The sequence below is a fragment of the Anolis sagrei genome, chromosome 12 (assembly GCF_037176765.1).
Source record: "Anolis sagrei isolate rAnoSag1 chromosome 12, rAnoSag1.mat, whole genome shotgun sequence".
Lineage (NCBI taxonomy): Eukaryota > Metazoa > Chordata > Lepidosauria > Squamata > Dactyloidae > Anolis > Anolis sagrei.
This window is the reverse complement of record NC_090032.1, coordinates 11,367,932-11,395,261: the sequence shown is the minus strand read 5'-3', so window position 1 is coordinate 11,395,261 and position 27,330 is coordinate 11,367,932. Positions and strand designations below refer to the sequence as shown.

Below are 27,330 nucleotides of genomic sequence, written 5' to 3'. Positions count from 1 at the left end.
ACTGGAGCATTGCAGCACAACGTAATACCTGAGAGTCACTCTGGACCGTGTCCTGACCTACAAGAAGCACTGCTTGACTATCAAGTAAGAAGTGGGTGCTAGAAACAATAACATACCAAAGTTGACGGGCACAACCCAGGGATCACAACCAGACACAGTGAAGACATCTCTCCTTGAGCTTTGTTACTCTGCTGCTGAGTACGCATGCCCAGTATGGAACACATTTCACCATGCTAAAACAGTTGATGTGGCTCTTAATGAGATATGCCGAATTATCACAAGATGTCTACACTCTACACCACTGGAGATATTATACTGTTTAGCTGGTATTGAGCTACCTGACATCTGCAAGGAAGTAGCAACCAATAAAGAAAGGACCGAGGCAGTGATATCTCTGGCTCATCTCCGGATATCAGCCAGCACACCAATGCCTTGAATCAAGAGATAGTTTCCTAAGATCTACAGAGATACTCACAGGAACGCCTCAGCAAGCAAGAATCCAAAAGTGGCAGACTAAAACCCGGAACCTCAATCCGTGGCTGGTACCAAATGAAAGACTCGATCTTGACAGATTAGAGAGATGGGCCAAAACTAACAAAATGAAGTTCAACAGTGACAAATGCAAGATACTCCACTTTGGCAGAAAAAATGAAATGCAAAGATACAGAATGGGGGACGATGCCTGGCTCGAGAGCAGTACGTGTAAAAAAGACCTTGGAGTCCTCGTGGACAACAAGTTAAACATGAGCCAACAATGTGATGTGGCGGCAAAAACAGCCAATGGGATTTTGGCCTGCATCAAGAGGAGCCTAGTGTCTAGATCTAAGGAAGTCATGCTACCCATGCTCTATTCTGCTTTGGTTAGACCACATCTGGAATATTGTGTCCAATTCTGGGCACCACAATTCAAGAGAGATATTGACAAGCTGGAATGTGTCCAGAGGAGGGCGACTAAAATGATCAAGGGTCTGGAGAACAAGCCCTATGAGGAGCGGCTTGGGGAGCTGGGCATGTTTAGCCTGAAGAAGAGAAGGCTGAGAGGAGATATGATAGCCATGTATAAATATGTGAGAGGAAGCCACAGGGAGGAGGGAGCAAGCTTGTTTTCTGCTTCCTTGGAGACTAGGACGCGGAACAATGGCTTCAAACTACAAGAGAGGAGATTCCATCTGAACATTAGGAAGAACTTCCTGACTGTGAGAGCCGTTCAGCAGTGGAACTCTCTGCCCCGGAGTGTGGTGGAGGCTCCTTCTTTGGAAGCTTTTAAACAGAGGCTGGATGGCCATCTGTCAGGGGTGATTTGAATGCAATATTCCTGCTTCTTGGCAGAATGGGGTTGGATTGGATGGCCCATGAGGTCTCTTCCAACTCTTTGATTCTATGATTCTATGTCAAGATTCTATTTTCCCCAAACTTCACCAGTGTTCACATTTGGGCATATTGAGTATTCATGTAGAGTTTGGTCCAGGTCCATCATTGTTTGTGTCCACAGTGATCTCTGGATGTAGGTGAACTACAACTCCCAAGCCAAAGGACAGTGCCCACCAAATCCTTCCAGTATTTTCTGTTGGTCATGGGAGAACTGTGTGCCAAGTTTGGTTCAGTTCCATCGTTGGTGGGGTTCAGAATGTTCTTTGATTGTAGGAGAGCTATAAATCCCAGCAACTACAACTCCCAAATGACAACATCATTTTTTTTTTGAGTGAAGGACATACATTGGGTTGTTAGGTGTCTTGTGTCCAAATTTGGTGTCAATTCGTCCCTGGTTTTTGAGTTTTGTTAATCCCACAAATGGACATTACATTTTTATTTATATAGACTAGCTGTACCCGTCACGCTTTGCTCTTTCTCTCCTTCTTTCCCTACTTCCTTCACTCCCATCTTTCCTTCTCTTCTTCCTTCCTTCCCTATCTCTTTCCTTCCTTCCCCCTTTTTCTTTCTCTTGTGCTGTCTCTCTTTTCTTCCTTCTCTCTTTCCTTCTCTCCCTCTTTCTCTACATCTTCCCCCCTTCCTTCACTCCCTTTTTCCTTCCTCCTTTCCCTTTTTCCTTTCCTTCTCTCCTTCCTTCCTTCTATCTTTCCTCCCTTCCCCCCTTTTTTTCTCTTCTACTGTCTCTCTTTTCTTCTTTATCTCTTTCCTTCCCTCCCTCTTTCTTTACATCTTCCCCCTTCCTTCGCTCCCTCTTTCCTTCCTTCTTTCCCTTTTTCCTTTCCTTCTCTCCTTCCTTCCCCCTTTTTCTTTCCCTCCCTCTTTTTCTCCTTCTTTCCTTCTCTTTGCATCCGTGCTTCTTTCTCCCTTTCCTTATTTCCCTCCCTCCCTCCCTCCCTCCCTCCTTCCTTCCTTCCTTCCTTCCTTCCTTCCTTCCTTCCTTCCTTCCTTCCCTCCCTCCCTCCCTCTCTCCCTCCCTCCCTCCCTCCCTCCTTTCTTTCTTTTTTCTCTCCTCTTCCCTCCCTCTTTCTTCCCTTTTTTCTGTATTGTCATTTATCTTTTCGTCATTTAGATTTTGGGGGCTTTTTAAGTCCCTTCTGCTGTGTTTTTCAGTGTTTTTATGAGTGAAGGACATACATTGGGATGTTAGGTGTCTTGTGTCCAAATTTGGTGTCAATTCTCCCAGTGGTTTTTGAGTTCTATTAATCCCACAAACGGACATTACATTTTTATTTATATAGATGAAGATGATGATGATGATGATGATGATGATGATGATGATGATGATGATTCCAATACAGCCTGAGCCCTGCCACATGCACAATGGAGGACCTTCTTGCAGCAACACCAGAGGCACTCCAAGTGGCCAGCTTCTGGTCAAAGGACATTTAGGACAATGCCAAGTTTTTAAACTTTGTGCTTTTTAAATACATTACATAAGAAAAGAAGCCCTTTTTATTGTTTTTAATGTCCCTGACAAGCCTGAGCTTGTTTTGTGCTTTAGCCTTGCGGACCTTTTCCCTACAGGTGTTGGCTATTTGTTTGAATTCTTCTTTGGTGATTTCTCCTTTTTCCCACTTCTTGTGTATGTCTCTTTTGTGTCTTAGCACAGTTAGAAGTTCTTTGGACATCCATTCTGGCTTCTTTGCACGTCCTATTTTTTCTCTTTGTTGGCACGGTTTGCAATTGCGCCTTGAGTATTTCACTCTTGAGAAATTCCCATCCATCCGTAACTCCCTTATCTTTTAGTATCTGTGTCCATGGAATGCTGCTCAGTGTTTCCTTCATTTTTTGGAAATCAGCTCTCTTAAAGTCCAAAAAGCGGGTTTGACTTGTCTTAGTTTCGGCCTTCCTTTGTACCTCAAATTGCAGGAGCACATGGTCACTTGCCCCTAAGTATCTTACCTGCATCGATCATGTCCTCTGCATTTGTTAGGATGAGATCAAGAGTAGCCAATCCCCTTGTTGCCTCTTCTACTTTCTGGACCATGAAATTGTCTGCAAGGCAAGCGAGGAATTTGTTGGACCTTGTACTCTTGGCCGAGTTTGTTTTCCAGCATGAAGGAAGTGGCATTTCCATGCCTTCCTTCATGCCCATTGCCTGTTTCTGAACCCACTCAAACTTTTCTCTCTCCTTCTTCAGTGAAAGCACAAGAGAGCAATGAACGCAGGACTCCAGGCACATCCTGATTGGTGCAGGGTCACTCTGAGCTTCCCTGGGAATGCTGCTGGAAGGAGGAGGAGGAGGAGAAGGGCGAGGAGGGAGGGCTGGGGAGAGCCCACCCCGGCCCAACCTCCTCTCATCGGAGCCTCCCTCTCTGTATGAATAGCCGAGGAGGAGGCATTGGCTGGGAGTCTTCTCCATTCACTGGCCGGTGAGGGCAGCTTCTCCTGGGATCTCTTCTTCCTGCAAGCAAACCCAAGAGACAGCTTCTGCCTTTCCTTCTGCCGGAGGGTCATGGAGAGCATCCTGGGTTCTCGCACCTTGGGCGAGGAGTCTGTCCAGATGTGGGAGCTCAACAAGCGCCTGGAGGCCTACCTGTCCCGGGTGAAGTCCCTGGAGGAGGAGAACGGCCTGCTGAAGTCGGAGATCCAGAACCTGAGGTCAAGTCCCTTGGAGACCTCCTGCTGGAGGGGCCACTACGAGGAAGAGGTGGCCGCCATGAGGGCCACCTTGGACCAAGCGTTCCGAGAGAAACACGCGTCCGAACTGGCCCGGGAAGCCCTCCATGACCAGGTCCGGCAGGTCAAGGGCCAGTGCCAAAAAGAGCGGGCTGCCCGGGAAGAGGCCAAGAGGCTCTTGGTGGCCGGCAAGAAGCAACTGGAGGAAGAGCGGAGGGCTGTCCTGTGGCTGCAGAAGAAGGCAACCCAGCTGGAGAAGGAGGCCGAAGGGCTTGTGGAAGTCCACCAGGAGGAGTTAGCTAGGCTGGAGCAGGAGGCGTGTGGTTTCTCCCGCAGCTTGGAGGAAGGCTTCCGCGTGGTGGCCCCACCAGGATGCTTCCAGCCCCGAGAGGTGGAGGACTATGCCCAGCAGCTCTCCTCCATCTGGCAAGGAGCAGTGGAGACCTACAAGCGTGGTGTCTCCCAGGCTGAGGCCTCGCTCGGCCAGGCCAAGGAGGAGCTCCGGAGGGCCACCCAAGGCAACCGAGAGAGTCAACTCCAGCTCCAGCAGCTGGAGGCCGAATTGACTGACTTGACAGGACGCAAAGAGGCGTTGGAAGAGAGCCTCTCCCATCAGGGGCAGCTCCTGCAAGGAGAGGCTGAGAAGCTCCAGGTGGGTGGACACCAGGCATGCACTTGGCTTGAGAAGGGAGGGAGAAGCTGGTATGAGGACCCTTCTCAACAGGATACATGCAGAACTTCAACCCTCTATGTATTTTGGACTTTGATTCCCAGAAATCTCCGGAATTGAAGTCCAAAACACCTGGAGGGCCAGTGCCTCTCCCATCAGGGGCAGCTCCTGCAAGGGGAGGCTGAGAACCTCCAGGTGGGTGGACACCAGGCATGCACTTGCCTTGCGAAGTGAGGGAGAAGCTGGTATGAGGACCCTTCTCAACAGAATGGAGGTAGAACTTCAGCCCTCCATGTATTTTGGACTTTGATTCCCAGAAATCTCCAGAATTGAAGTCCAAAATACTTGGAGGGCCAGTGCCTCTCCCATCAGGGACGGCTCCTGCAAGGGGAGGCTGAGAACCTCCAGATGGGTGGACACCAGGCATGAACTTGGCTTGAGAAGGGAGGAAGAGCCTGGTATGAGGACCCTTCTCAACAGGATGGATGTAGAACTTCATCCCTCCATACGTTTTGGACTTTGATTCCCAGAAATCTCCAGAATTGAAGTCCAAAATACTTGGAGGGCCAGTGCCTCTCCCATCAGGGATGGCTCCTGCAAGGGGAGGCTGAGAAGCTCCAGGTGGGTGGACACCAAGCATGAACTTGGCCTTAGAAGGGAAGAAGAGCCTGGTATGAGGACCTTTCTCAACAGGATGGATGTAGAACTTCATCCCTCCATACGTTTTGGACTTCAATTCCCAGAAATCCCAGGAATTGTGGGAACTGAAGTCCAAAACACCTGGAGGGGCAGAGCCTCTCCCATCAGGAGCAGCTCCTGCAAGGGGAGGCCGAGAAGCTCCAGGTGGGTGGACACCAGGCATGCACTTGCCTTGGGAAGGGAAGGAGAAGATGGTATGAGGACCCTTCTCAACAGAATGGAGGTAGAACTTCAGCCCTCCATGTATTTTGGACTTTGATTCCCAAAAATCTCAGGAATTGTGGGAACTGAAGTCCAAAACATGTGGAGGGGCAGAGCCTCTCCCATCAGGGGCAGCTCCTGCAAGGGGAGGCCGAGAAGCTCCAGGTAGGTGGACACCAGGCATGCACTTGCCTTGGGAAGGGAAGGAGAAGATGGTATGACGACCCTTCTCAACAGAATGGAGGTAGAACTTCAGCCCTCCATGTATTTTAGACTTCAATTCCCAGAAATCTCAGGAATTGTGGGAATTGAAGTCCAAAACACCTGGAGAACCAAAGTTTGCTCATGCCTGATGTCATCCTCATCCATAATTTCTGGTGAGTAGAATTCCTCCAACTGCCTCCATGGAAACGATCTCTCTCCCCAATCCCTGACATTCCCACCAGAGTCCATCAATCAACTTGCACAGGACATGACTCCTTATCTCTATCTCCCAACTAGGTAGTTCCAGGGGAAAACCATCAAGTATCCCGAGCCCAAGGAAGGAGGTGGAAGGGAGTTCCTTGGACTCCTGGGTGGCAAAAGAGTCCTCTGCCATCAATCGCTACTGTTCTTCTCGCAGCTCCAAGGCTTGGCTGCTTCATGTCTGGGGAGATCCTTTGTTGGGAGGTGTTAGCTGGCCCTGATTGATTCCCCCAGGCAGGAAGCAGTTTATATATTTGTGAAATGTCCAGGAATGGCCATCCATCCCTACCGTTCTTCTCGCAGCTTCAAGTCTTGGCTGCTTCATGTCTAGGGAGATCCTTTGTTGGGAGGTGTTAGCTGGCCCTGATTGATTCCCCCAGGCAAGAAGCAGTTTATATATCTGTGGAATGTCCAGGGTGGGAGAAAGAACTCTTGTCTGCTTGAGGCAAGGGTGAATGTTGCAATCGATCACCTTGATTAGCATTGAATAGCCTTGCAGCTTCAAAGCCTGGCTGCTTCCTGCCCGGGGGAATCAATCAGGGCCAGCAAACACCTCCCAAAAAGGATTCACCCAGCAGGAAGTAACCAGGCTTTGAAGCTGAAAGGCTATTCAATGCTAATCAAGGTGGCCAATTGCAATGCACTCAGGGGCAGAGAGTTCCACTGCTTAACAGCTCTCAAGTTAGGAAGATCTTCCTAATGTTCCTAAGCAGACAAGAGTTCTTTCTCCCACTCTGGACATCATTCCATAGATATCTAAACCCCACTTGCCTAGTTTCCAACAGACCTCACAACCTCTGAGGATGCCTGCTACAGTTGTGGATGAAACGTCAGGAGAGAATGCTTCTGGAACATGGCCAGACAGCCCGGAAAACTCACAGCAACCCAGACTGAGAGTGATTCCAGCCATGAAAGCCTTCGACAACAGCTAAAAACTCGTTTGAGTGAATCTTCTCTTTAGTGGTATATATATCCACTAGTTTTAGGTTTCTCGGTTGTTAGACTGATATACCTGGTTATCTCTTTGAACTGTTAGGGACAAAGATTATGCCAATGCACAAAATAGACAGACCTTCAGAAGTGTTATTTCAGTTGGCCAAAAACATCAAATATATTTGGAGAGAATTATTCCGGAACATGGCCAGACAGCCCAGAAAACTCACAGCAACCCAGACTGAGAGATGGCATTGGGTGGTGGGTCTGTGGAGAGATGGGTGTGCCAGGGAAGGTAGAGGCGAGAGACCAGTCTGGATACACTCATCTTTCAAGTTCAGGATTTCTGACAGCCTTGGATGGAAATCTCTCTGATTGGGGGGTGGGGGGTGGGGGGTGGCAGCCGTGGGTGGGCTGTGACTAGCTGTGGAGAAATGCGTCTGAGCAGCATGTGATGGAAGCATTGCTCACTTCCCGGCTTCAATTGTGTGACTTGGTTTGTTTCCTTGAGCTCTTACTGGGAGCGGCTGGTGCATCTCTGCCCCCATATTCTAATTTTGCTATCCAGGAGGGTCCCAAACCCTTTCTCTCCCCAAGCATGCACATCTTGCATCTCATGTCCCTTGGAAATCCCATAAGAGATTTCACATTCATCCCTTGAGCATGACAGCGCAGTGCAAATAGGACAATAGAATGAGCAAGGCTGGGGCTTCCTGGGTTTGGGTCTGTTAACTTATTGCCACAAGGTTTTCTTAGTGGTGCAGCGGGATAAACCGCTGAGCTACAGATCTTGCTCACCGAAAGGTCGGTGGTTTTAATCCAGGGAACGGGGTGAGCTCCCGCTGTTAGCCCCAGCTTCTGCCAACCTAGGTCACAAACAGCTGTATTAAGGGATTCCTCCCTCCCTGCAAGGACTGGGGAAATCTTCTGTAAGGCTGATCCCTTGGCCATTGGGGGACATAGGGAGGAATGAATGAATGAATGAATGTTATTATTATGGGCACATACCAGGAGGAAGGGAAGGGAAAGGAAGGGAGGGAGGAAGAAGGGAAGGAAGGAAAGATAGAAGGAAGAAAGGAAAGAGGGAAGGAAGAAAGGAAGGAAAGAGTGAAGGAAGAAAGGAAGGAGGGAAGGGAGGGAGGGAAGAAAAAAGGAAGGAAGGAAGGGAAGGGAAGGAAGAAAAGGAAGGATGAAAGGAAAGAAAGAAAGAAGGAAGGGAGGAAGGAAAGAAGGAAGAATAGAAGGAAGAAAGGAGGGAGGGAAGGAAGGAAGGTAGAAATGAAGGAAGGGAAGGAGGGAAGAAAGGGGAGGGAAGAAAGCAAAGAAGAAAGAATGAAAGAAAAGAAAGATGGAAGGAAGGAAAAAGAAAGGAAGGAAAAAAGGAAGGAAAAAAGGAAAGAAGGATGGAAAGAATGAAAGAAAGAAATAAGGAAGGAGGGAAGGAAGGAAGGAAAGGAAAGGAAGGAAGGAAGGAAGGAAAGAGAAAGGAAGAAAAAAGTGAAGGAAGGAAGGAAAGGAAGGAAGGAAAAAAGAAAGTAAGGAAAAAAGGAGGGAAGGATGGAAAGAAGGAAGGAACAAAGGAAAGAAGGAAACAAGGAATGAAAGAAGGAAGGAAATATGGAAGGAAGGATGGAAAGAAGGAAGGAAGGAAAGAAGGAAAGAAGGAAGGAAAGAAGGAAAGAAAAAAATAAGGAAGGTGGGAAGGAAGGAAGGAAAAAGAAAGGAAGGAAAAAATGAAGGAAGGAAGGAAAGGAAGGAAGGAAAAAAGGAAGGAAGGATGGAAAGAAGGAAGGAATGAAGGAAAGAAAGAAGAAAGGAAGGAAATATGGAAGAAAGGAAGGAAGGAAGGGAAGGAAGGAAAAAGAAAGGAAGGAAAAAAAAGGAAGGAAAAAGGAAGGAAGGATGGAAAGAAGGAAGGAAGGAAAGAAGGAAAGAAAGAAAGAAATAAGGAGGGAAGAAAAGAAGGAATGGAAGGTAGGAAAAAAGAAAGAAAGGAAAAATTAATGAAGGAAGGAAAGGAAGGAAGGATGGAAAGAAGGAAGGAAGGAAGGAAGGAAGGAAAGAAAGAAGGAAGGAAGGAAGGAAGGAAGGAAGGAAGGAAGGAAGGAAGAAAAGCTGGTTGGGCCAGCTGACCCAACCAGCTTCAAGTAAGCCGTTGAGTTGGGCCAAATGATGACTTTTGTGTCTTTTCTGTTTGTGTGTGCAGCTGGCAGTGGAGTCTCTGGAGGAGGAGAAGCACTCCCTGCAGGCTCAGATCGCCCAAGTCTTGGAGGAGCGGCAACAGCTGATGCACCTGAAGATGTCCCTCAGCCTGGAAGTGGCGACCTACAGGTGGGGAGAACCATATTTTGAGCAGACAAGTGGAAGGAATGCTCCAAATTCCTTCTCAGCACTGAGCTTCCCCCTTCTTGACCTTGTGAGTTGGGCATCCTTTCTGCACCCCTCGCCCCTTTGTCTAGAGAAGCATGAATGAAGCCTCTGCTTCATCGCCCAAGGTGGCCCTCTTTTTCCCTGCTGCGGAAGAGGGGCTCCCTTCTTCCTTCCATGGGAACAGGGGGCTCTCCTGGCCTCCATCCTCAGCTTAGTCTCCTCCCTCCAGATGGTTCCCAGACAAAAGTGGGGCTGGAGAAAAGGGGGGAGGAAGAGGGGGCATGTCCCATTAGCATGATAATAAGGGCCCTGCTGTCTGGGGGAGTCAGCGATGATGTCACCCAAGTGGTCCAAAGGGTGCTATCCAAGCAAAGGATTGCAAGGAAAACAATACGCATTTGCAGATTGTAAATTGTATTGAAATGCTTTTCATGTGAGTCTCCTTTGTGGGAAGAAAAATAAACATAAGCATCAACTATAATGTATTATCGAAGGCTTGCACAGCCGGAATTACTGGGGTGTTGTGAGGTGCAGCATTTTCTCCTGACATTTCGCCTACATCTGTGTTCTGGCCTCTCCAGAGGATCTGACAGTAGTCAAGCAAGTGGCGTGTATAGAATATAATATATTGTATATACATATAATATTTATAATATTATAATGTAATGCAATATAATAATAATCTATGTATTGTCGAAGGCTTTCATGGCTGGAATCACTAGGTTCTTGTGGGTTTTTTCGGGCTATATGGCCATGTTCTAGAGGCATTTCTCCTGACGTTTCGCCTGCATTTATGGCAAGCATCCTCTGAGGATAGATGCAGGCGAAACGTCAGGAGAAATGCCTCTAGAACATGGCCATATAGCCCGAAAAAACCCACAAGAACCTAATAATAATAATTTATTATAATTATATATTTATATTACATGTAATATTGCTAATAATATTACGATATAGTGTGGTATGGTGCAATATAGCAATGTTTAATGCTGATATTGTACTATGCTAATATAATATATTGTATGTAATATATACCTTGTAAGCCGCTCTGAGTCCCCTTCGGGGTGAGAAGGGCAGCATATAAATGTCATAAATAAATATAATATATTGTATATACATATAATATTTATAATATTATAATGTAATGCAATATAATAATAATAAATTATAATTATATATTTATATTACATGTAATATTGCTAATAATATTACGATATAGTGGTACGGTGCAATATAGCAACGTTTAATGCTGATATTGTACTATGCTAATAATATAATATATTGTATGTAATATATACCTAGGAACCCCCGGTGGCGCAGTGGGTTAAAGCACTGAGCTGCTGAGCTTGTTGATCGAAAGGTCGCAGGTTCGATTCCGGGGAGCGGAGTGAGCTTCCGCTGTCAGCCCTAGCTTCTGCCAACCTAGCAGTTCGAAAACATGCAAATGTGAGTACATCAATAGGTACCGCTCCGGCGGGAAGGTAACGGCGCTCCATACAGTCATGCTGGCCACATGACCTTGGAGGTGTCTATGGACAACGCTGGCTCTTCGGCTTAGAAATGGAGATGAGCACCACACCCGAGAGTCAGACATGACTGGACTTAATGTCAGGGGACTACCTTTACCTAATATATACCTTGTAAGCCGCTCTGAGTCCCCTTCGGGGTGAGAAGGGCAGCATATAAATGTCATAAATATAATATAATATAATATAATATAATATAATATAATATAATATAATATAATATATATACATATAATATTTATAATATTATAATCTAATGCAATATAATAATAATGTGATATTATAATGTTATATTTATATTCCATGTAATATTGCTAATAATATTATGATATAGTGGTATGGTGCAATATAGCAATGTTTAATGCTGATATTGTACTATGCTAATAATATAATAAATTGTATGTAATATATACCTTGTAAGCCACTCTGAGTCCCCTTCGGGGTGAGAAGGGCGGCATAGAAATGTCGTAAATAAATACATAAATAAATATAGATAAAGGTAAAGGTTTTCCCTTGACATTAAATCCAGTCGTGTCTGATTCTGGGTGTTGGTGATAATCTCAATTTCTAAGCTGAAGAGTCGGCATTGTCCACAGACACCTCCAAGATCATGTGTCTGGCATGACTGCATGGAGTGCTATTACCTTCTCGCTGGAGCGGTACCTATAGATCTATTGATCTACTTATATTTGCATGTTTTCAAACTGCTAGATTGGTAAAGGTTGTCCCCTGACATTAAGTCCAGTCGCAACCAACTCTGGGGAGTGGTGCTCGTCTCCATTTCTAAGCTGAAGAGCCGGTGTTGTCCCTAGACACCTCCAAGGTCATGTGGCCAGCATGACTGCATGGAACACCGTTACCTTCCCACCGGAGCAGTACCTATTGATCTACTCACATTTGCATGTTTTCGAACTGCTAGGTTGGCAGAAGCTGGGGCTGACAGCGGAAGCTCACGCCGCTCCCCAGATTCGAACCTGTGCCACTGGGGGCTCTAAAATCAGGACAGTAAATAAAGAACAACACTCAGAAAACAGGGGAATTCCAGATAGAAAATAATCAGGGCCAGCTCATACCTCCCAACAAAGGATTCTGGAATGTGTCCAGAGGAGGGCGACTAAAATGATCAAGGGTCTGGAGAACAAGCCCTATGAGGAGCAGCTTAAGGAGCAGGGCATGTTTAGCCTGAAGAAGAGAAGGCTGGGAGGAGATATGATAGCCATGTATAAATATGTGAGAGGAAGCCACAGGGAGGAGGGAGCAAGCTCGTTTTCTGCTTCCTTGGAGACTAGGACGCAATGGAACAATGGCTTCAAACTACAAGAGAGGAGATTCCATCTGAACATTAGGAAGAACTTCCTGACTGTGAGAGCCGTTCAGCAGTGGAACTCTCTGCCCCGGAGTGTGGTGGAGGCTCCTTCTTTGGAAGCTTTTAAACAGAGGCTGGATGGCCATCCGTCAGGGGTGATTTGAATGCAGTATTCCTGCTTCTTGGCAGGGGGTTGGACTGGATGACCCATGAGGTCTCTTCCAACTCTTTGATTCTATGATTCCCCCAGGCAGGAAGCAGCCAGGCTTTGAAGTTGCAAGGCCATTTGCAACATTCAAAACAGACAATAGTTCTTTCTTCACCTTGGACCTTATTCCAGAGATATATACCCCACTCGCCTAGTTTCCGACAGACCTCACAACTGCTGAGGATGCCTGCCACAGATGTGGGCGAAACATCAGGAGAGAATGCTTCTGGAACATGGGCAGACAGCCCAGAAAACTCACAGCAACCTAGTGATTCTGGCCACGAAAATCTTCGACAACATGTTAAAAGTATATTAAAAGGTTGTGTGTGTGGACCTTCAACGACACATTAAAAGCACATGAAAAGGTTGTGTGTGTGTCCTATTTGAGAATTGGTCAACACATGGATAAACTCCATTGATTGAATGGGTCTGCTCTAATCAGGACGGAGGAACAGGATATAGTTTGCAGTCACATAATGCAAAGGCTCCCCCCCCCCCTTTTGCCTTGTAGGACCCTTCTGGAGGCCGAGAGCACCCGGCTGCAGATGCCAACGACAATGGACTTCAAGTTGCCTGCTGGCCTCAAAGGTAGGAAGACAGGTAGGAGAAAGAGGGAGGAAGGTGAGCATGAGCCAACAGAGTGATGCAGCAGCTCAAAAAACCAATGGGATTTTCGGGCTGCATCCAAAGGAGGTGAATGTCTAGATCAGGTATGGGCAAACCCAGGCCTGGGAACCGGATTTGAGCCCTTGGCTCTTTTCTCAGGCCCACCTCTCTCTCCCCATCCTGTCCTATCCTTCCTTCTCTCTTTCCTTCCCTCTTTCTCCTTCCCTTCCACCCTTTTCATCTTTCCTTCCCTCTCTCAAGGGTCTGGAGAACAAGCCCTATGAGGAGCGGCTTAAGGAGCTGGGCATGTTTAGCCTGAAGAAGAGAAGGCTGAGAGGAGATATGATAGCCATGTATAAATATGTGAGAGGAAGCCACAGGGAGGAGGGAGCAAGCTTGTTTTCTGCTTCCTTGGAGACTAGGACACGAAACAATGGCTTCAAACTACAAGAGAGGAGATTCCATCTGAACATGAGGAAGAACTTCCTGACTGTGAGAGCCGTTCAGCAGTGGAACTCTCTGCCCTGGAATGTGGTGGAGGCTCCTTTTTTGGAAGCTTTTAAACAGAGGCTGGATGGCCATCTGTCAGGGGTGATTTGAATGCAATATTCCTGCTTCTTGGCAGAATGGGATTGGACTGGATGGCCCATGAGGTTCATGATGATGGAAAAACACATCAAGGTCTCTTCCATCTCTTTGATTCTATGATTCTCCCTCTTTCTCCTTCCTTCCTTCCTTCCCTTGTCTTTCCTTCCTTGTCTTTCCTTTCTTCCCACTTTCTCCCTCCCTCGATTCCCTTCCCCCTTTCATCTTTTCTTCCTTCTTTCTTTCCTTCCTCCTTCCCTCCCTTCCTTCCCCCTTTTGTTCTTCCCTCCCTTTTGTCTTTCCTTCCTCCTTCCTTCCCTCTTTCTTCTTCCTTTCCACCCTTTTGTCTTTCTTTCCCCCCCCCTCTCCCCTTCCTTCCTTCCTCTTTCCTTCCTTCTTTCTTTCTTCCCTCCCCACTTTCTCCCTCCCTCCATTCCCTTCCCCCTTTCATCCTTCCTTCTTTATTTCTTTCCTTCCACCTCCTTTCCCCCCTTCCAACCTTTTGTTCTTCCTTCCCTTTTGTCTTTCCTTCCTCCTTCCTTCTCTTCCTCCTTCCTTTCCACCCTTTTTCTTTCCTTTCCTCCCTCTCTCTCTCCTTCCTTCCTTTCTCCTTCCTTCCCTCTTTCCTCCCTCCCAACTTTCTCCCTCCCTCCATTCCCTTCCTCCCTTTAATCTTTCCTTCCTTCTCTCTTTCCTTCCTCCTTCCCTCCCACCTTTCCATCCATCCTTCCTTTTCGACCTTTTGGTCTTCCCTCTCTTTTGTCTTTCCTCTTTCTTTCCTTCCTTCCTTCCTTCCTTCCTTCCTTCCTTCCTTCCTTCCTTCCTTCCTTCTCTCTTTCCTTCCTCCTTCCCTCCCACCTTTCCATCCATCCTTCCTTTTCAACCTTTTGGTCTTCCCTCTCTTTTGTCTTTCCTCTTTCTTTCCTTCCTTCCTTCCTTCCTTCCTTCCTTCCTTCCTTCCTTCTCTCTTTCCTTCCTCCTTCCCTCCCACCTTTCCATCCATCCTTCCTTTTCAACCTTTTGGTCTTCCCTCTCTTTTGTCTTTCCTCTTTCTTTCTTTCTTTCTTTCTTTCTTTCTTTCTTTCTTTCTTTCCTTCCTTCCTTCTTTCCTTCCTTCTCTCTTTCCTTCCTCCTTCCCTCCCACCTTTCCATCCATCCTTCCTTTTCAACCTTTTGGTCTTCCCTCTCTTTTGTCTTTCCTCTTTCTTTCCTTCCTTCCTTCCTTCCTTCCTTCCTTCCTTCCTTCCTTCCTTCCTTCCTTCTTGTCTTTCCTTCTCTCTTTCTCCTTCCCTTCCACCCTTTTGTCTTTTCTTCCCCCCCCTCTCTCTCCTTCCTTCCTTCCCTTTTGTCTTTCCTTCTCTCTTTCCTTCCTCTTTACCTCCCTCCCTCCCCTCTTACTCCTTCCTCCCTCCCTTCCTTCCTTCCTTCCTTCCTTCCTTCCTTCCTTCCTTCCTTCCTTCTTGTCTTTCCTTCTTTCCTTCCTCCTTCCCTCTTTCCCTCTTTATCTTTCCATCCTTCCCTTCCTTTTTTGTCCTTCCTTCCTTCACTGACCAACCAGTCCTTCTAGCAATGAGTGTTAGCATGTGGCCCCCAAGTTGGAAAGTTTGCCCATGTCTGATCCAGAATGAGGGGAGACATGGTGCTTTGTTTAGACCTCTTCACCTGGATTACTGTGTCCGATGAAAGCGACAGCTCCCCTGGTGGTCAGAAAAAGTTAAATAGCCTCTGTCTATGTCTGTATATGTTGTATGTCAAAATTGGCATTGAATGTTTGTCATATATGTGTACACTGTAATCCGCCCTGAGTCCCCTGCGGAGTGAGAAGGGCGGAATATGAAAGCTATAAATAATAATAATAATAATAATAATAATAATAATAACCATCTTGTTCTCTTCCTTTGTGCCCCCTGCAGATCTGAGAGTAGACGCCAACGGCAGCAAACTTCAAGTGGGTCGCCTAGGCTCCCGAGACTCCCGGCCAAACCCTGCTGCCTTTCCAAAGGCAAACGCAAAGCCTTGGTCACCTAGGAACAAGATGGAGACCTCCTTCATGGCCAGCCCGGCCTCCCTGCTGTCCAAGAGCAGAAGCCCTGTCGCCAGGGAGTTCCAGAAAGCCAACACCGTCCTTCAGTCCCAATCCACCAAAGGTTTCAACGTGGCACTGAACGCTCAGGAGGAGGCTCCAACCTTTGTGGACTCACCTGCTTTTAAGCTTGGTGCATCTCAACAAAGCCAGGTGATCAAGGCAACGCGGATTGAAAGTGTTTCCCAGTCCTTCTTCCATGAATCCTCCTCGGCGTTTGACTCCATCAGTCCCAACATTCCATATGCTTTGGAAGAACCTGGTTCTGGCGTCAAAAAAGGAGAAGGTGGAGAGGAAATGGCTTCCTATGTGGAGATGAAGGAGAAGGAAGGCATTGTTGGAGAGGTGGAGAAAGAGGACGAGAAGCAGCCCAGCGATGAACCTCCAGGAAAGGCCTTCAGCCAGAATGTGCTGGTCACTGAAACATCAGAAATTGCAATGAAAGATGTGAACGTGGGAGAACTTCTTCTGGAACCAAGCTTGGTCAGCACAACAGGGACACAAAATGGCTTTCCGTCCATTGACTCTTCTCCCACGGAAGAAGAAAACGATGTAGCTCTTGTTTCAAACAGGGAAGACGTTGATGCCATGGAGAAGCTGCACAAAGACTGGACAAGAGATGGACAGGAAGACATTGAAGGCTTTGAAGCCTCTGCTGAGACCAATGGTGGTCAAGTGGTCCATGATGAGCATCAAGACAAGGAGGGGGAGTTGTCCCAGAAGACTGGATTGTTTGAGGAAGAAGGAATCGGAGAACAAAGTGCGTCTGATGCTCCTGTTGGAGAAATGATGACTGACAAAGACATCAAATTTCTAGAGAAGGATGAGGGTGATGATGAAGAGCATCTTACCATCATCCAGGCAGATGAACCTCAAGAGGTTTCTGAATGCACACCACCAGCAATTCCTTTGGGGAAAGAGATCCCTGCTAAGGAGAGCACTGAACCTTTCACCTGCCACTGTGATGATCCTTTGGGTGCCATTGAAGGGTCCTTGGAAGAGATGGAAGGAGGGACGGAAGACCTCGAGGTGGTGAGTACTGAAGCCCTTCACCTCTCGGAGGATGAGGAGAGGAGGGAACTCTGGAGCCCATCTAGGGAGAATGAAGAGGATGACCTGCAAGGAGAGATGCTAGGAAGTGAGTTTCAGGAGGTAGAAGCAGAAGTTGCTGCTGAGGACTTCTCTCTCCTGAGTTCCACAGCTTTGCCTCCAGAAGAACATCAAGAGGAGCAGGAACCACTTGAGGAACCCAAAGTATCACTTTGCCAGACTGATTCTGCCATGCTGAAGGAAGTCGCCATCTTGGATGTGGAAGACTTTAATGCAGAAGAGATGGCCTCAGAGGGTGAGGATTCTCCAAGAAAAGATGAAAACGCCTTGCTAAAGGTTATGGACAGCAAGGGAGTTGAGGAAGAGGAGGTTGGTCACGAGGGAGAGGATGTTTCCAGGCACAGAGATCTTTGTGAAGAAGAGAATGACTTAGGAAACAAAGAAAAGGAAGTCTTCTCAGACATGGGAGCAGTTGGCTTCCAAGATGATGCCTCTGAGCCAAAGGCCACCTTGCAGCATGAGGAGGTAAAGCATGTTCTGGAACAAGAGATCTTCACAGGAGAACAAACAGAAGGAGCCGAGGAGGACGTTCCTCAGGAACTGCAGATGAAGGAGAAGATGGAGAAGATGATGGAGGAAGAGGGGGCTTCTTCTTCTTCTCTTGAGACTGATAGTCATATCCTGGAAGGAGCGGAATTGCAAAGAGGTGCAGAAGTAACAGAAGCCAAGAGTGATGAGGCTGCAGGCACTTTGGAGATGGACGTTCCTGAGGAGCTGCGGATGGAGGAGAAGATGGAGGAAGAGGAGGCTTCTTCCTCTTCTCTAGAAGCCTCTAGTCATATCCTGGAAGGAGTGAACTTGCAAAGAGGTGCAGAAATAACAGAGGCCAAGAGTAAGGAGGCTTCAGGCACTTTGGAGAAGGACGTTCCTCAGGAGCTACGGATGGAGGAGAAGATGGAGGAGAAGATGGAGGAAGAAGAGGCTTCATCCTCTTCTCTTGAGGCTGATAGTCATATCCTGGAAGGAGCAGAATTAAAAAGAGGTGAAGAAGTAACAGAGGCCAAGAATAAGGAGGCTGCAGGCACTTTGGAGATGGACGTTCCCCAGGAGCTGCGGATGGAGGAGAAGATGGAGGAAGAAGAGGCTTCATCCTCTTTTGAGGCTGATAGTCATATCCTGGAAGGAGTGGAACTGCAAAGAGGTGTAGAAGTAACAGAGGCCGAGAGTGAGGAGGCTGCAGGCACTTTGGAGATGGACGTTCCTCAGAAGCTGCAGATGGAGAAAATGGAGGAAGAGGAGGCTTCATCCTCTACTCTTGAGGCTGATGGTCATATCCTGGAAGGAGCTGAATTGCAAAGAGGTGCAGAAGTAACAGAGGCCAAGAGTGAGGAGGCTGCAGGCACTGTGGAGATAGACGTTCCTCAGAAGCTGCAGATGGAGGAAGAGGAGGCTTCTTCCTCTACTTTTGAGGCTGATGGTCATATCCTGGAAGGAGCTGAATTGCAAAGAGATGCAGAACTAACAGAGGCTGAGAGTGAGGAGGTTGCAGGCACTTTGGAGATGGAAGAAATAACAGGTCACATCAGTCCTCATAACCTGGAGGAATTGGGCAAAGACACAGAAGGCTCTGAAGCTCAGCAGGTGAAGTCTGAAGCACGAGGGGCTGAAGATGAGCAGCAGGTTGTCTTTGGGAAAGAAGAAGATGCCACCCAAAGCCAGGAGGCAACCATTCTTGAGCCAAGTGCCATTCCTGATGCCACCTGGGAGGCAGAGGTTCCCTTAGAAGTACAGAATGACTCTCTCCATGGTCCCGAAGTCACAAGCTACGTTGACACAAGTGACTTTCAGCCACAGAATGACTCTTTGGAGTCAGAGGAATCTCTTGAATCTTCTGATACCTCCCCAAATGCCACCCATGAAGGAGATGGGATTGAAAAGGAGTTGGAAACTGGTCGGCAGATTATGCTGGAGGAAACGTTGCCCGATCATACCCCATTGCGTCTCTATGAGGAGGAGATGTTGTCAATCGCTAGGGAATCCCAGCCACTTTCAGAGGGTAAATTGACTGCTGAGCCATCTCCTGTGACCAGAAATGGCACTGCTCTCTTGAAAGAGGAGAACCAGCAAGTGTTGGAGGAAGAAGAGAGTCCAAGCAGCCCCCCACCAGAAGGAAATGACAAAGAACAGGAAGCGATCAAGGACAAAGACAGAGACCACATGGAACCAGATGCTGATGAGTCAGGGAAGGCTCCATCTGCCAAAGGTTCAGAAGGAGCCAAGATGGAAACATCAGAAGTTCTCCAACAGGACCAATTCCCACATTCAGCAACACTTGAATTGTCAGGAATGGAAGAGGGTGTTGTACATGATCCTGAACACTTGGAGGTGAGATCTGAGAAACAGTCTGAGGAGAGAAGCCCCCAACAAGAGCTTGTAGAGCAGACCCCCGAGGAAGAAACCGGAGAAGATTTTGCTTGGGAGCCTGAGAAAGATAGTGTTTTCCAAGCAGATCCCGTTGATCCTGATCGTTCTGAGGGAATCATCCCTGTGGACTATGACAGCTCAATGGAAATGAGTGACCAAGAGAATATGGACACTCAAAGGACCCATAAGGATTCTCCTCTGACCAGCGTGGCTGACTTGGGGGAGATTGTGCTGGAAGAAGAACTACCAGGTGGCCAGGACAAGGAAGCTGAATCCAAAGATCTGGGATGTGCTGAGATGGTGCCAGATGTCCATGAATCCTACCAGATCGTTGAGCGAGAGAGTCTTGGAATGGAAGACCATGCTCAAGAGGAATACCTTGATGAGGTCAATCCACTGGCTGAGGGTGTGCCAGATCGGTCACTGGAAGCAGCTGTAGGCATCTCAGTAGATGACATGAAGGACTCTGACATCATGGAGATTGTGGAGCAAGCCCACAATCTGAAAGACTTGGACATCCTGGAGATTGTGGAGCAAGCCCTGGAGTTCAACCAAGAGCGGATCAAAGCTGAGCAGAGTGCTGAAGCTGGGCCACCATCCATGGAAGGAGATGCACACTCCTTCTCTGCTTCTGTCACATCAAAGGTCCAGATCATGACAGAGTCAGAGATCCCCTCCGACAAAACCAAAGACCCAGTAGAATCCACTCATTTGTGGTCTGAAAGCAACACAAATGGGCTGCAGGAAGACCCCAACTTTGTGAATTTCCCTGAGGAGATCCTTAATGGTCTTCCCAACAGCATGGAGGACAATGTTAGCACGTCTGGAGAAGAACGGGGCAAGAAGGTCACAATCCAAGAAGAATTTACTAGAGAGGATATAGAGGATGACCTCCTCAAGGTGGAGACAGTAAGCCACAGCCCACCATCCATTGAGGAGCTACAGAGAGCTGGAGATGTTGGCTCTCAAATCCATGAGAAAGCTTTTCTGGACCACCAAGGCCGGGAGGATATGGACGGCCCCCAGAGCATCTTTGCTGAAATCCTACAGACTGCTCGAGGGAAGGAGAGGGAGCTGGAAGGGGAAAACCCTATTGGCCCAAGCTTTGGAGGTGACCTTCTCCACCTGCAGCCCAGCCAACGCCTGACGTTCCGCCCAGAAGAAGAAGAAGAGCCCTGGTCTTCAGAAGGCAACTGAGATACCGCTTGACCACTGGTCAACAGGGACATTTTTTTTCCATCCCAATTTTCCTCCCTCCCAACTTTTGTTTCTAGCTTTCCTTCCATTTGGGAATTTGTAAGAAGCTATCCAAAAGACAATCCAAAGCTTTGATTACGTATGGAGTATTTACCCCTGTAACACTTTATATTCTGTGGTAGCTTTTTAAGAAAATGCCTGTTTGTTGAAAGGAACCTTGTAGGCTATACAGGGGTGGCTCATCCATTACGCAAAGTAAGCGGTCGCAGAACACTTTTTTTGCCAGGGGCACAGAGGCGCCTCTGTAAATGCCCCTCGACCGCCATTTGAGGAGTGCCCCCTCAGCTCACAACAGCCGTAGCAGTCCGGGGGGAGCCCCGGCTTTCTTGCCTCGCTGCCGGGAGATCCTCTTCCCAAAGGGGCCGGGCCCTTGAGCCCCACCTCGCCCCTCTCGTTCCTGCTCCACCTGGCCACCGGGTGCGCGAGCAGAGCCGGCGCTCAATCGTTCTCCGCGTTCGATCCCTTCCCCATGACTGGCTCCCTTTCCCGATCCCCTGGTGCTCCACCCGCCTCCTCTCCTCTCCCCAATCCGCGGGTGGGCCAAGGGGCAGAGCCGCCGCGCCTGGCCTGCTTCGGGTCCGGAGGTGTGTCTGAAGACCCCAGCATGCGCACCAAAAGTCGCCTCTTCTCCTGACTTTCTCTTCAGCCATTGGGACCAAGAGAGAGAGAGAGAGAGAGAGAGCCCCTCCGGCTGGAGGTATCTCCCACCTCCGCTCCCTCCTTTGTTTTTGCGCCTACCTTCAGGAAAGGTGGGCATCTCCACCTCTCTCTCTCTCTCTCTCTTGGTCCCGATGGCTGAGGAGAAAGTCAGGAGAAGAGGTGACTTTTGGTGCACATGCCGGGGTCTTCAGGCACGCCTCCGGACCCAAAGCGGGCCAGGCAAGGGAGCAAAAGCGGCAAGAGCATTCTGAACTCCACCAATGATGGAATTGAACCAAATATGGCACACAGAACTCCCACGACAAACACAAAATATATATCAATGATTGGTTGGGGGGGGGGGGGCAAAATACTGTTTGCTTACTGTTGAAAATTACCTAGGGCCGCCTCTGAGGTTATAGCAGGGTTTTCTCTATGGGCATCTATCTTCTCTTTACACCGAGATGCATTACCTCCTTTGCTGGCTGTGTCCATGGAGAGATCTATGGCTTAGTGGCCTTCAGCTTGCACCCACCCAGTGGCCTTTTGACATAGATATGCTCTTACCCCTCTTACCGTATAATTAAAGTGTTCAATTAGGGAGGAGGTTCTGTTCCAAAGTCCAAAATGGGGGAGTTCCATACAACCTTTAATCCTTGGTGTTGATGCTGGGTTGCAAGAGACGATCGTAGTCAAGGTGGATTGTTGTCTCTTCTCTGGAGCATCTTCCATTTCATTATGGCAGTGTTTCTCAATCTGGAGGTCGGGACCCCTGGGAGGGTTGTGAAGGGGTTTCAAAGGGGTCACCAAAAACCACCAGAAAACATATATTTCTGATGGTCTTAGGAACCCCTTTGGCAGAGAAGGCGGAAGATCTCTCCATTTGTCCTTTTCTTCCTTTTTGGAAACAGATTGCAGAAACCTCCCACCAAAAGCCTTCCTCCTGTTGTGATTGGTCAGCCAAGGGGAGGGCTGTTTTTGAGACTTCCAAGTGGGGAGGAGAGAGCAGGTGTGTTCAGCACATGGCAGCATGGTGCGCATGTGCGGGCGAGGGAGAGCGCGTGAGGCTGGAGGAAGTCCCTTCAAGGCATGGGGGTTCTGTGTGGGAAGTTTGACCCAATACTATCATTGGTGGGGTTCTGAATTCTCTTTGATTGTAGGTGAACTAGAAATCCCTGCAACTACAAACCCCAAATATCAAGGTCTATTTCCCCCAAACTCCACCAATGTTCACAATTGAGTATATTGAGTATTTGTGCCAAGTTTGGTCCAGATCTATCACTGTTTGAGTCCACAGTGCTCTCTGGATGTAGGTGAACTACAACTCCAAAACTCAAGGTCAATGTGTTGAGATTAATTTCACAATTCAGCAGCAGATCAGTTGCACAACTTCAGCACTTCCCAGTAGCTTCTTCCTGCACAATATTTTCAGTCAACTGCTCCCACAGCCTGCAGTCACTCTGGAACCTTTTACAGACACTTGAGCACATGCCCGGCCATTGTCAGTTTTACCATTGTCTTTCCCCCAGTCTAGATGATATGACAAACTTACCACAGGACACAGTTATATCTTTTCTTAGCAGACAGGTTCTTTAATTACATATAGCCTTTGATGAACAACATTACAGCACAAGGAGAAATATACACTGTACACGACTTCCTTATATACAATTCTATACAATTACACATAGCAATCTCTGATTGGTTCCCAACTCATTAACTTAACTCAGACCCAGGATTACATTATTCACAATCACCTGGACTAAGCCAGAATACATTCCCCAAATGAAGTTCTATATACAGTTAATGCATGACTCAGCATTTCCAATAGAAGCCCATTAGCAGTGCATGACTCAGCTATTTTACATTACAATACATTGTAAAATCTGACACAATGCCCACCAAACCCAATATTTTCTGTTGGTCATGGGAGTTCTGTGTGTTAAGTTTGGCCCAATTCCATCACTGGTGGAGTTCAGAATGCTCTTTGATTGTAAGTGAACTACAAATTCCAGAAAACTACAACTCCCAAATGACAAAATCAATCCCCCCAGTATACAAATTTGGGCGTATCAGGTATTTGTGCCAAATTTGGTCCAGTGAATGAGAATACACCCTGCATATCAGATATTTACATTACGATTCATAACAGCAACAAATTACAGTTATGAAGTAGCAACGAAAATAATGTTATGGTTGGGGGTCACCACAACATGAGGTCCAAAACTCTGCTAGGGCTGAAGTTTGCCTGCCCTAGACACTTCAAACTTGGTCTGATGTTGAGATGGACTACATTGCTTCTGGAATGAGCAACCATTACAGGTCGAGAGTTCCCCACACATCAGGAGAAGCCTAGAAATGAGGAGGGAGAGGAGTTCAAGACGGACCCTGGAAAAAGTCCCCAAATCCTCAGCATTAATGTGAATGAATACAGTTCCCTCCCTTCTTTCCCCTTCCTAACACTGTTCTTCCTACGATAATAATTTCTAGTCCATTGCTTGCTTGTTTTTGGGTTGCTGATTGTCCGTCTGTTTGTGTGTTTGTGAGTGCATAATTTAAGAGCAGTGACTTTGCGTGCTCTCGGTGTGCATTGTTTGCAGGACTATGTCTTTACGAATAAAGTAGAAAACTGATGCACTTGGTACAACCCTCCTGACTGGTTCTGCTGAGAAATGCAAGATACTCCACTTAGGCAGAAAAAATGAAATGCAAAGATACAGAATAAATAATAATAATAATAATAATAATAATAATAATAATAATCCATGCAGTCATGCCGGCCACATGACCTTGGAGGTGTCTACGGACAACGCTGGCTCTTCGGCTTAGAAATGGAGATGAGCACCACACCCCAGAGTCAGACATGACTGGACTTTAATAATAATAATAATCTTTATTTGTACCCCGCTACCATCTCCCCAAGGGACCTGGTGTGGCTTACATGAGGCCAAGCCCACAGTACATCATCAGAATGGGAGACGCATGGCTCGAGGGCAGTACGTGTGAAAAAGATCTTGGAGTCCTCGTGGACAACATGAGCCAACAATGTGATGCAGCGGCAAAAAAAGCCAATGGGATTTTGACCTGCATCATAGAATCATAGAATCATAGAATCATAGAATCAAAGAGTTGGAAGAGACCTCATGGGCGATCCAGTCCAACCCCCTGCCAAGAAACAGGAATATTGCATTCAAATCACCCCTGACAGATGGCCATCCAGCTTCTGTTTAAAAGCTTCCAAAGAAGGAGCCTCCACCACACTCCAGGGCAGAGAGTTCCACTGCTGAACGGCTCTCACAGTCAGGAAGTTCTTCCTCATGTTCAGATGGAATCTCCTTTCTTGTAGTTTGAAGCCATTGTTTCACGTCCTAGTCTCCAGGGAAGCAGAAAACAAGCTTGCTCCCTCCTCCCTGTGGCTTCCTCTCACATATTTATACATGGCCATCATGTCTCCTCTCAGCCTTCTCTTCTTCAGGCTAAACATGCCCAGCTCCTTAAGCCGCTCCTCATAGGGCTTGTTCTCCAGACCCTTGATCATTTTAGTCGCCCTCCTCTGGACACATTCCAGCTTGTCAATATCTCCCTTGAATTGTGGTGCCCAGAATTGGACACAATATTCCAGGTGTGGTCTAACCAAAGCAGAATAGAGGGTCTAGTGTCTAAATCCAGGAATAGAGTGCCTAAGTCATGCCACCCTTGTATTCTGCTTTGGTTAGACCATACCTGGAATATTGTGTCCAATTCTGGGCACCACAATTGAAGGGAGATATTGACAAGCTGGAATGCATGTCAAACTACAAGAGAGGAGATTCCATCTGAACATTAGGAAGAACTTCCTGACTGTGAGAGCCGTTCAGCAGTGGAACTCTCTGCCCCGGAGTGTGGTGGAGGCTCCTTCTTTGGAAGCTTTTAAGCAGAGGCTGGATGGCCATCTGTCAGGGGTGATTTGAATGCAATATTCCTGCTTCTTGGCAGGGGGTTGGACTGGATGGCCCATGAGGTCTCTTCCAACTCTTTGATTCTATGATTCTATGATCCATGTTTAGCGATTTTCCAAAATGGTGACCTCCACTTGCTGGATGGTGCATTCCTCAATAGCAGAGTGGGGTTGCCCTGGAATTGGAGCTGTTTCCACTGAAGCTGGACCACATTGGAATTGGCGATGCTAGCTCTTGTCTCCATGAGCCCGGTCCTGTTCAGGATCTTCATTCATGACTTAGATGAAGGGTTAGAAGGCATGATTATCAAGGTTGCAGACGACACCAAATTGGGAGGGATAGCCAATAGTCCAGAGGACAGGAGCAGAATTCAAAATGATCTTGACAGATTAGAGAGATGATGGGCCAAAACTAACAAAATGAAGTTCAACAGGGACAAATGGAAGATACTCCACTTTGGCAGAAAAAACGAAATGCAAAGATACAGAATGGGAGACAAGGCCTGGCTCGAGAGCAGTACGTGTGAAAAAGATCTTGGAGTCCTCGTGGACAGGAAGTTAAACATGAGCCAACAATGTTATGTGACGGCAAAAAAAGCCAATGGGATTTTGGCCTGCATCAATAGGAGCAATAGGGGATTGATGAATGGCCTGCCGGGCCCCCGACTCCAAGCTCTCCAAGCCCACGTGTCGCTGGGTCGATTTCTCCCCAGCCTGGATGATGGGGAGGTGGGGAGAGAAACCCATTTCCCGCTCCACTCACCCTACTGCTGCCTTTCTCAGGCCCCCCAACTATAGATGGGGTTGGCTTCATTTTGGACAGACCCCCCCACATCCCAATTTATTTATTTATTTACAAGGGCTGAGTGAAAAGTAATGCCTCCACCTTCGTAACTCCTCAACAGATGGCAGTACTGGTATGCGGCAGGTACTGGCTTGTTCAGTAGACTTTCCTCTACAGTTCCATTTTGAAATTTCTCTCTGAGAGATATGACGATAGTTCAGAATCAATCTGTCAACCTTTTGCTTGTGAAACTCAGTGATTGTGTCTAGATCTAGGGAAGTAATGCTACCCCTCTATTCCGCCTTGGTTAGACCACACCTGGAATACTGTGTCCAATTCTGGGCACCACAATTCAAGAGAGATGTTGACAAGCTGGAATGTGTCCAGAGGAGAGCAACTCAAATGATCAAGGGTCTGGAGAACAAGCCCTATGAGGAGCAGCTTAAGGAGCTGGGCATGTTTCGTCTGAAGAAGAGAAGGCTGAGAGGAGATATGATAGCCATATGTGAGAGGAAGTCACAGGGAGGAGTGTTTTCTGCTTGTTTTCTGCTTCCCTGGAGACTAGGACGCGGAACAATGGCTTCAAACTACAAGAAAGGAGATTCCATCTGAACATGAGGAAGAACTTCCTGACTGTGAGAGCCGTTCAGCAGTGGAACTCTCTGCCCCGGAGCGTGGTGGAGGCTCCTTCTTTGGAGGCTTTGAAACAGAGGCTGGATGGCCATCTGTCAGGGGTGATTTGAATGCAATATTCCTGCTTCTTGGCAGAAAGGGGTTGGACTGGATGGCCCATGAGGTCTCTTCCAACTCTTTGATTCTATGATTCTATCTATGATCTTGGAGTCCTCGTGGACAACATGAGCCAACAATGTGATGTGGCGGCAAAAAAAGCCAATGGGATTTTGACCTGCATCAATAGGAGTCTAGTGTCTAAATCCAGGAATATAGTGTCTAAGTTATGCCACCCCTCTACTCTGCCTTGGTTAGACCACACCTGGAATATTGTGTCCAATTCTGGGCACCACAATTGAAGGGAGATATTGACAAGCTGGAATTCATGTTTAGCGATTTTCCAAAATGGCGACCTCCACTTGCTGGATGGTGCATTCCTCAATAGCAGAGTTGGACCGCATTGGAATTGGAGCTGTTTCCACCGAAGTTGGACCGCATTGGAATTGACGATGCTAGTTCTTGTCTCCATGAGCCCGGTCCTGTTCAGGATCTTCATTCATGACTTAGATGAAGGGTTAGAAGGCATGATTATCAAGTTTGCAGACGACACCAAATTGGGAGAGATAGCCAATACTCCAGAGGACAGGAGCAGGATTCAAAGGGATCTTGACAGATTAGAGAGATGATGGGCCAAAACGAACAAAATGAAGTTCAACAGGGACAAATGGAAGATACTCCACTTTGACAGAAAAAACGAAATGCAAAGATACAGAATGGGAGACAAGGCCTGGCTCGAGAGCAGTACGTGTGAAAAAGATCTTGGAGTCCTCGTGGACAAGAAGTTAAACATGAGCCAACAATGTTA

At 47.4% G+C, this 27,330-nt stretch overlaps 1 protein-coding gene across 1 annotated transcript; it reads left to right on the top strand.

The window, feature by feature from the left end:
* Nucleotides 1-3,757: 3,757 nt before the first annotated feature.
* On the top strand, nt 3,758-23,705 carry NES (nestin). The gene is made up of 5 exons (XM_067472431.1): nt 3,758-4,702; nt 9,225-9,349; nt 12,940-13,016; nt 15,533-20,596; nt 21,488-23,705. Exons 1-4 carry the CDS (start codon nt 3,887-3,889, stop codon nt 20,371-20,373), a joined length of 5,859 nt encoding a protein of 1,952 aa, XP_067328532.1. The 5' UTR covers nt 3,758-3,886; the 3' UTR covers nt 20,374-20,596; nt 21,488-23,705.
* Nucleotides 23,706-27,330: the final 3,625 nt, after the last annotated feature.

What these genes read in the sequence shown, in the direction of transcription:
- NES (XM_067472431.1), top strand. Translation starts at nt 3,887, where the DNA reads ATGGAGAGCATCCTGGGTTCTCGCACCTTGGGCGAGGAGTCTGTCCAG. An exon ending in GAGAGGCTGAGAAGCTCCAG is followed by an intron (nt 4,703 to 9,224) that starts GTGGGTGGACAC and finishes TTGTGTGTGCAG; the next exon opens with CTGGCAGTGGAGTCTCTGGA. An exon ending in GTTGCCTGCTGGCCTCAAAG is followed by an intron (nt 13,017 to 15,532) that starts GTAGGAAGACAG and finishes TGCCCCCTGCAG; the next exon opens with ATCTGAGAGTAGACGCCAAC.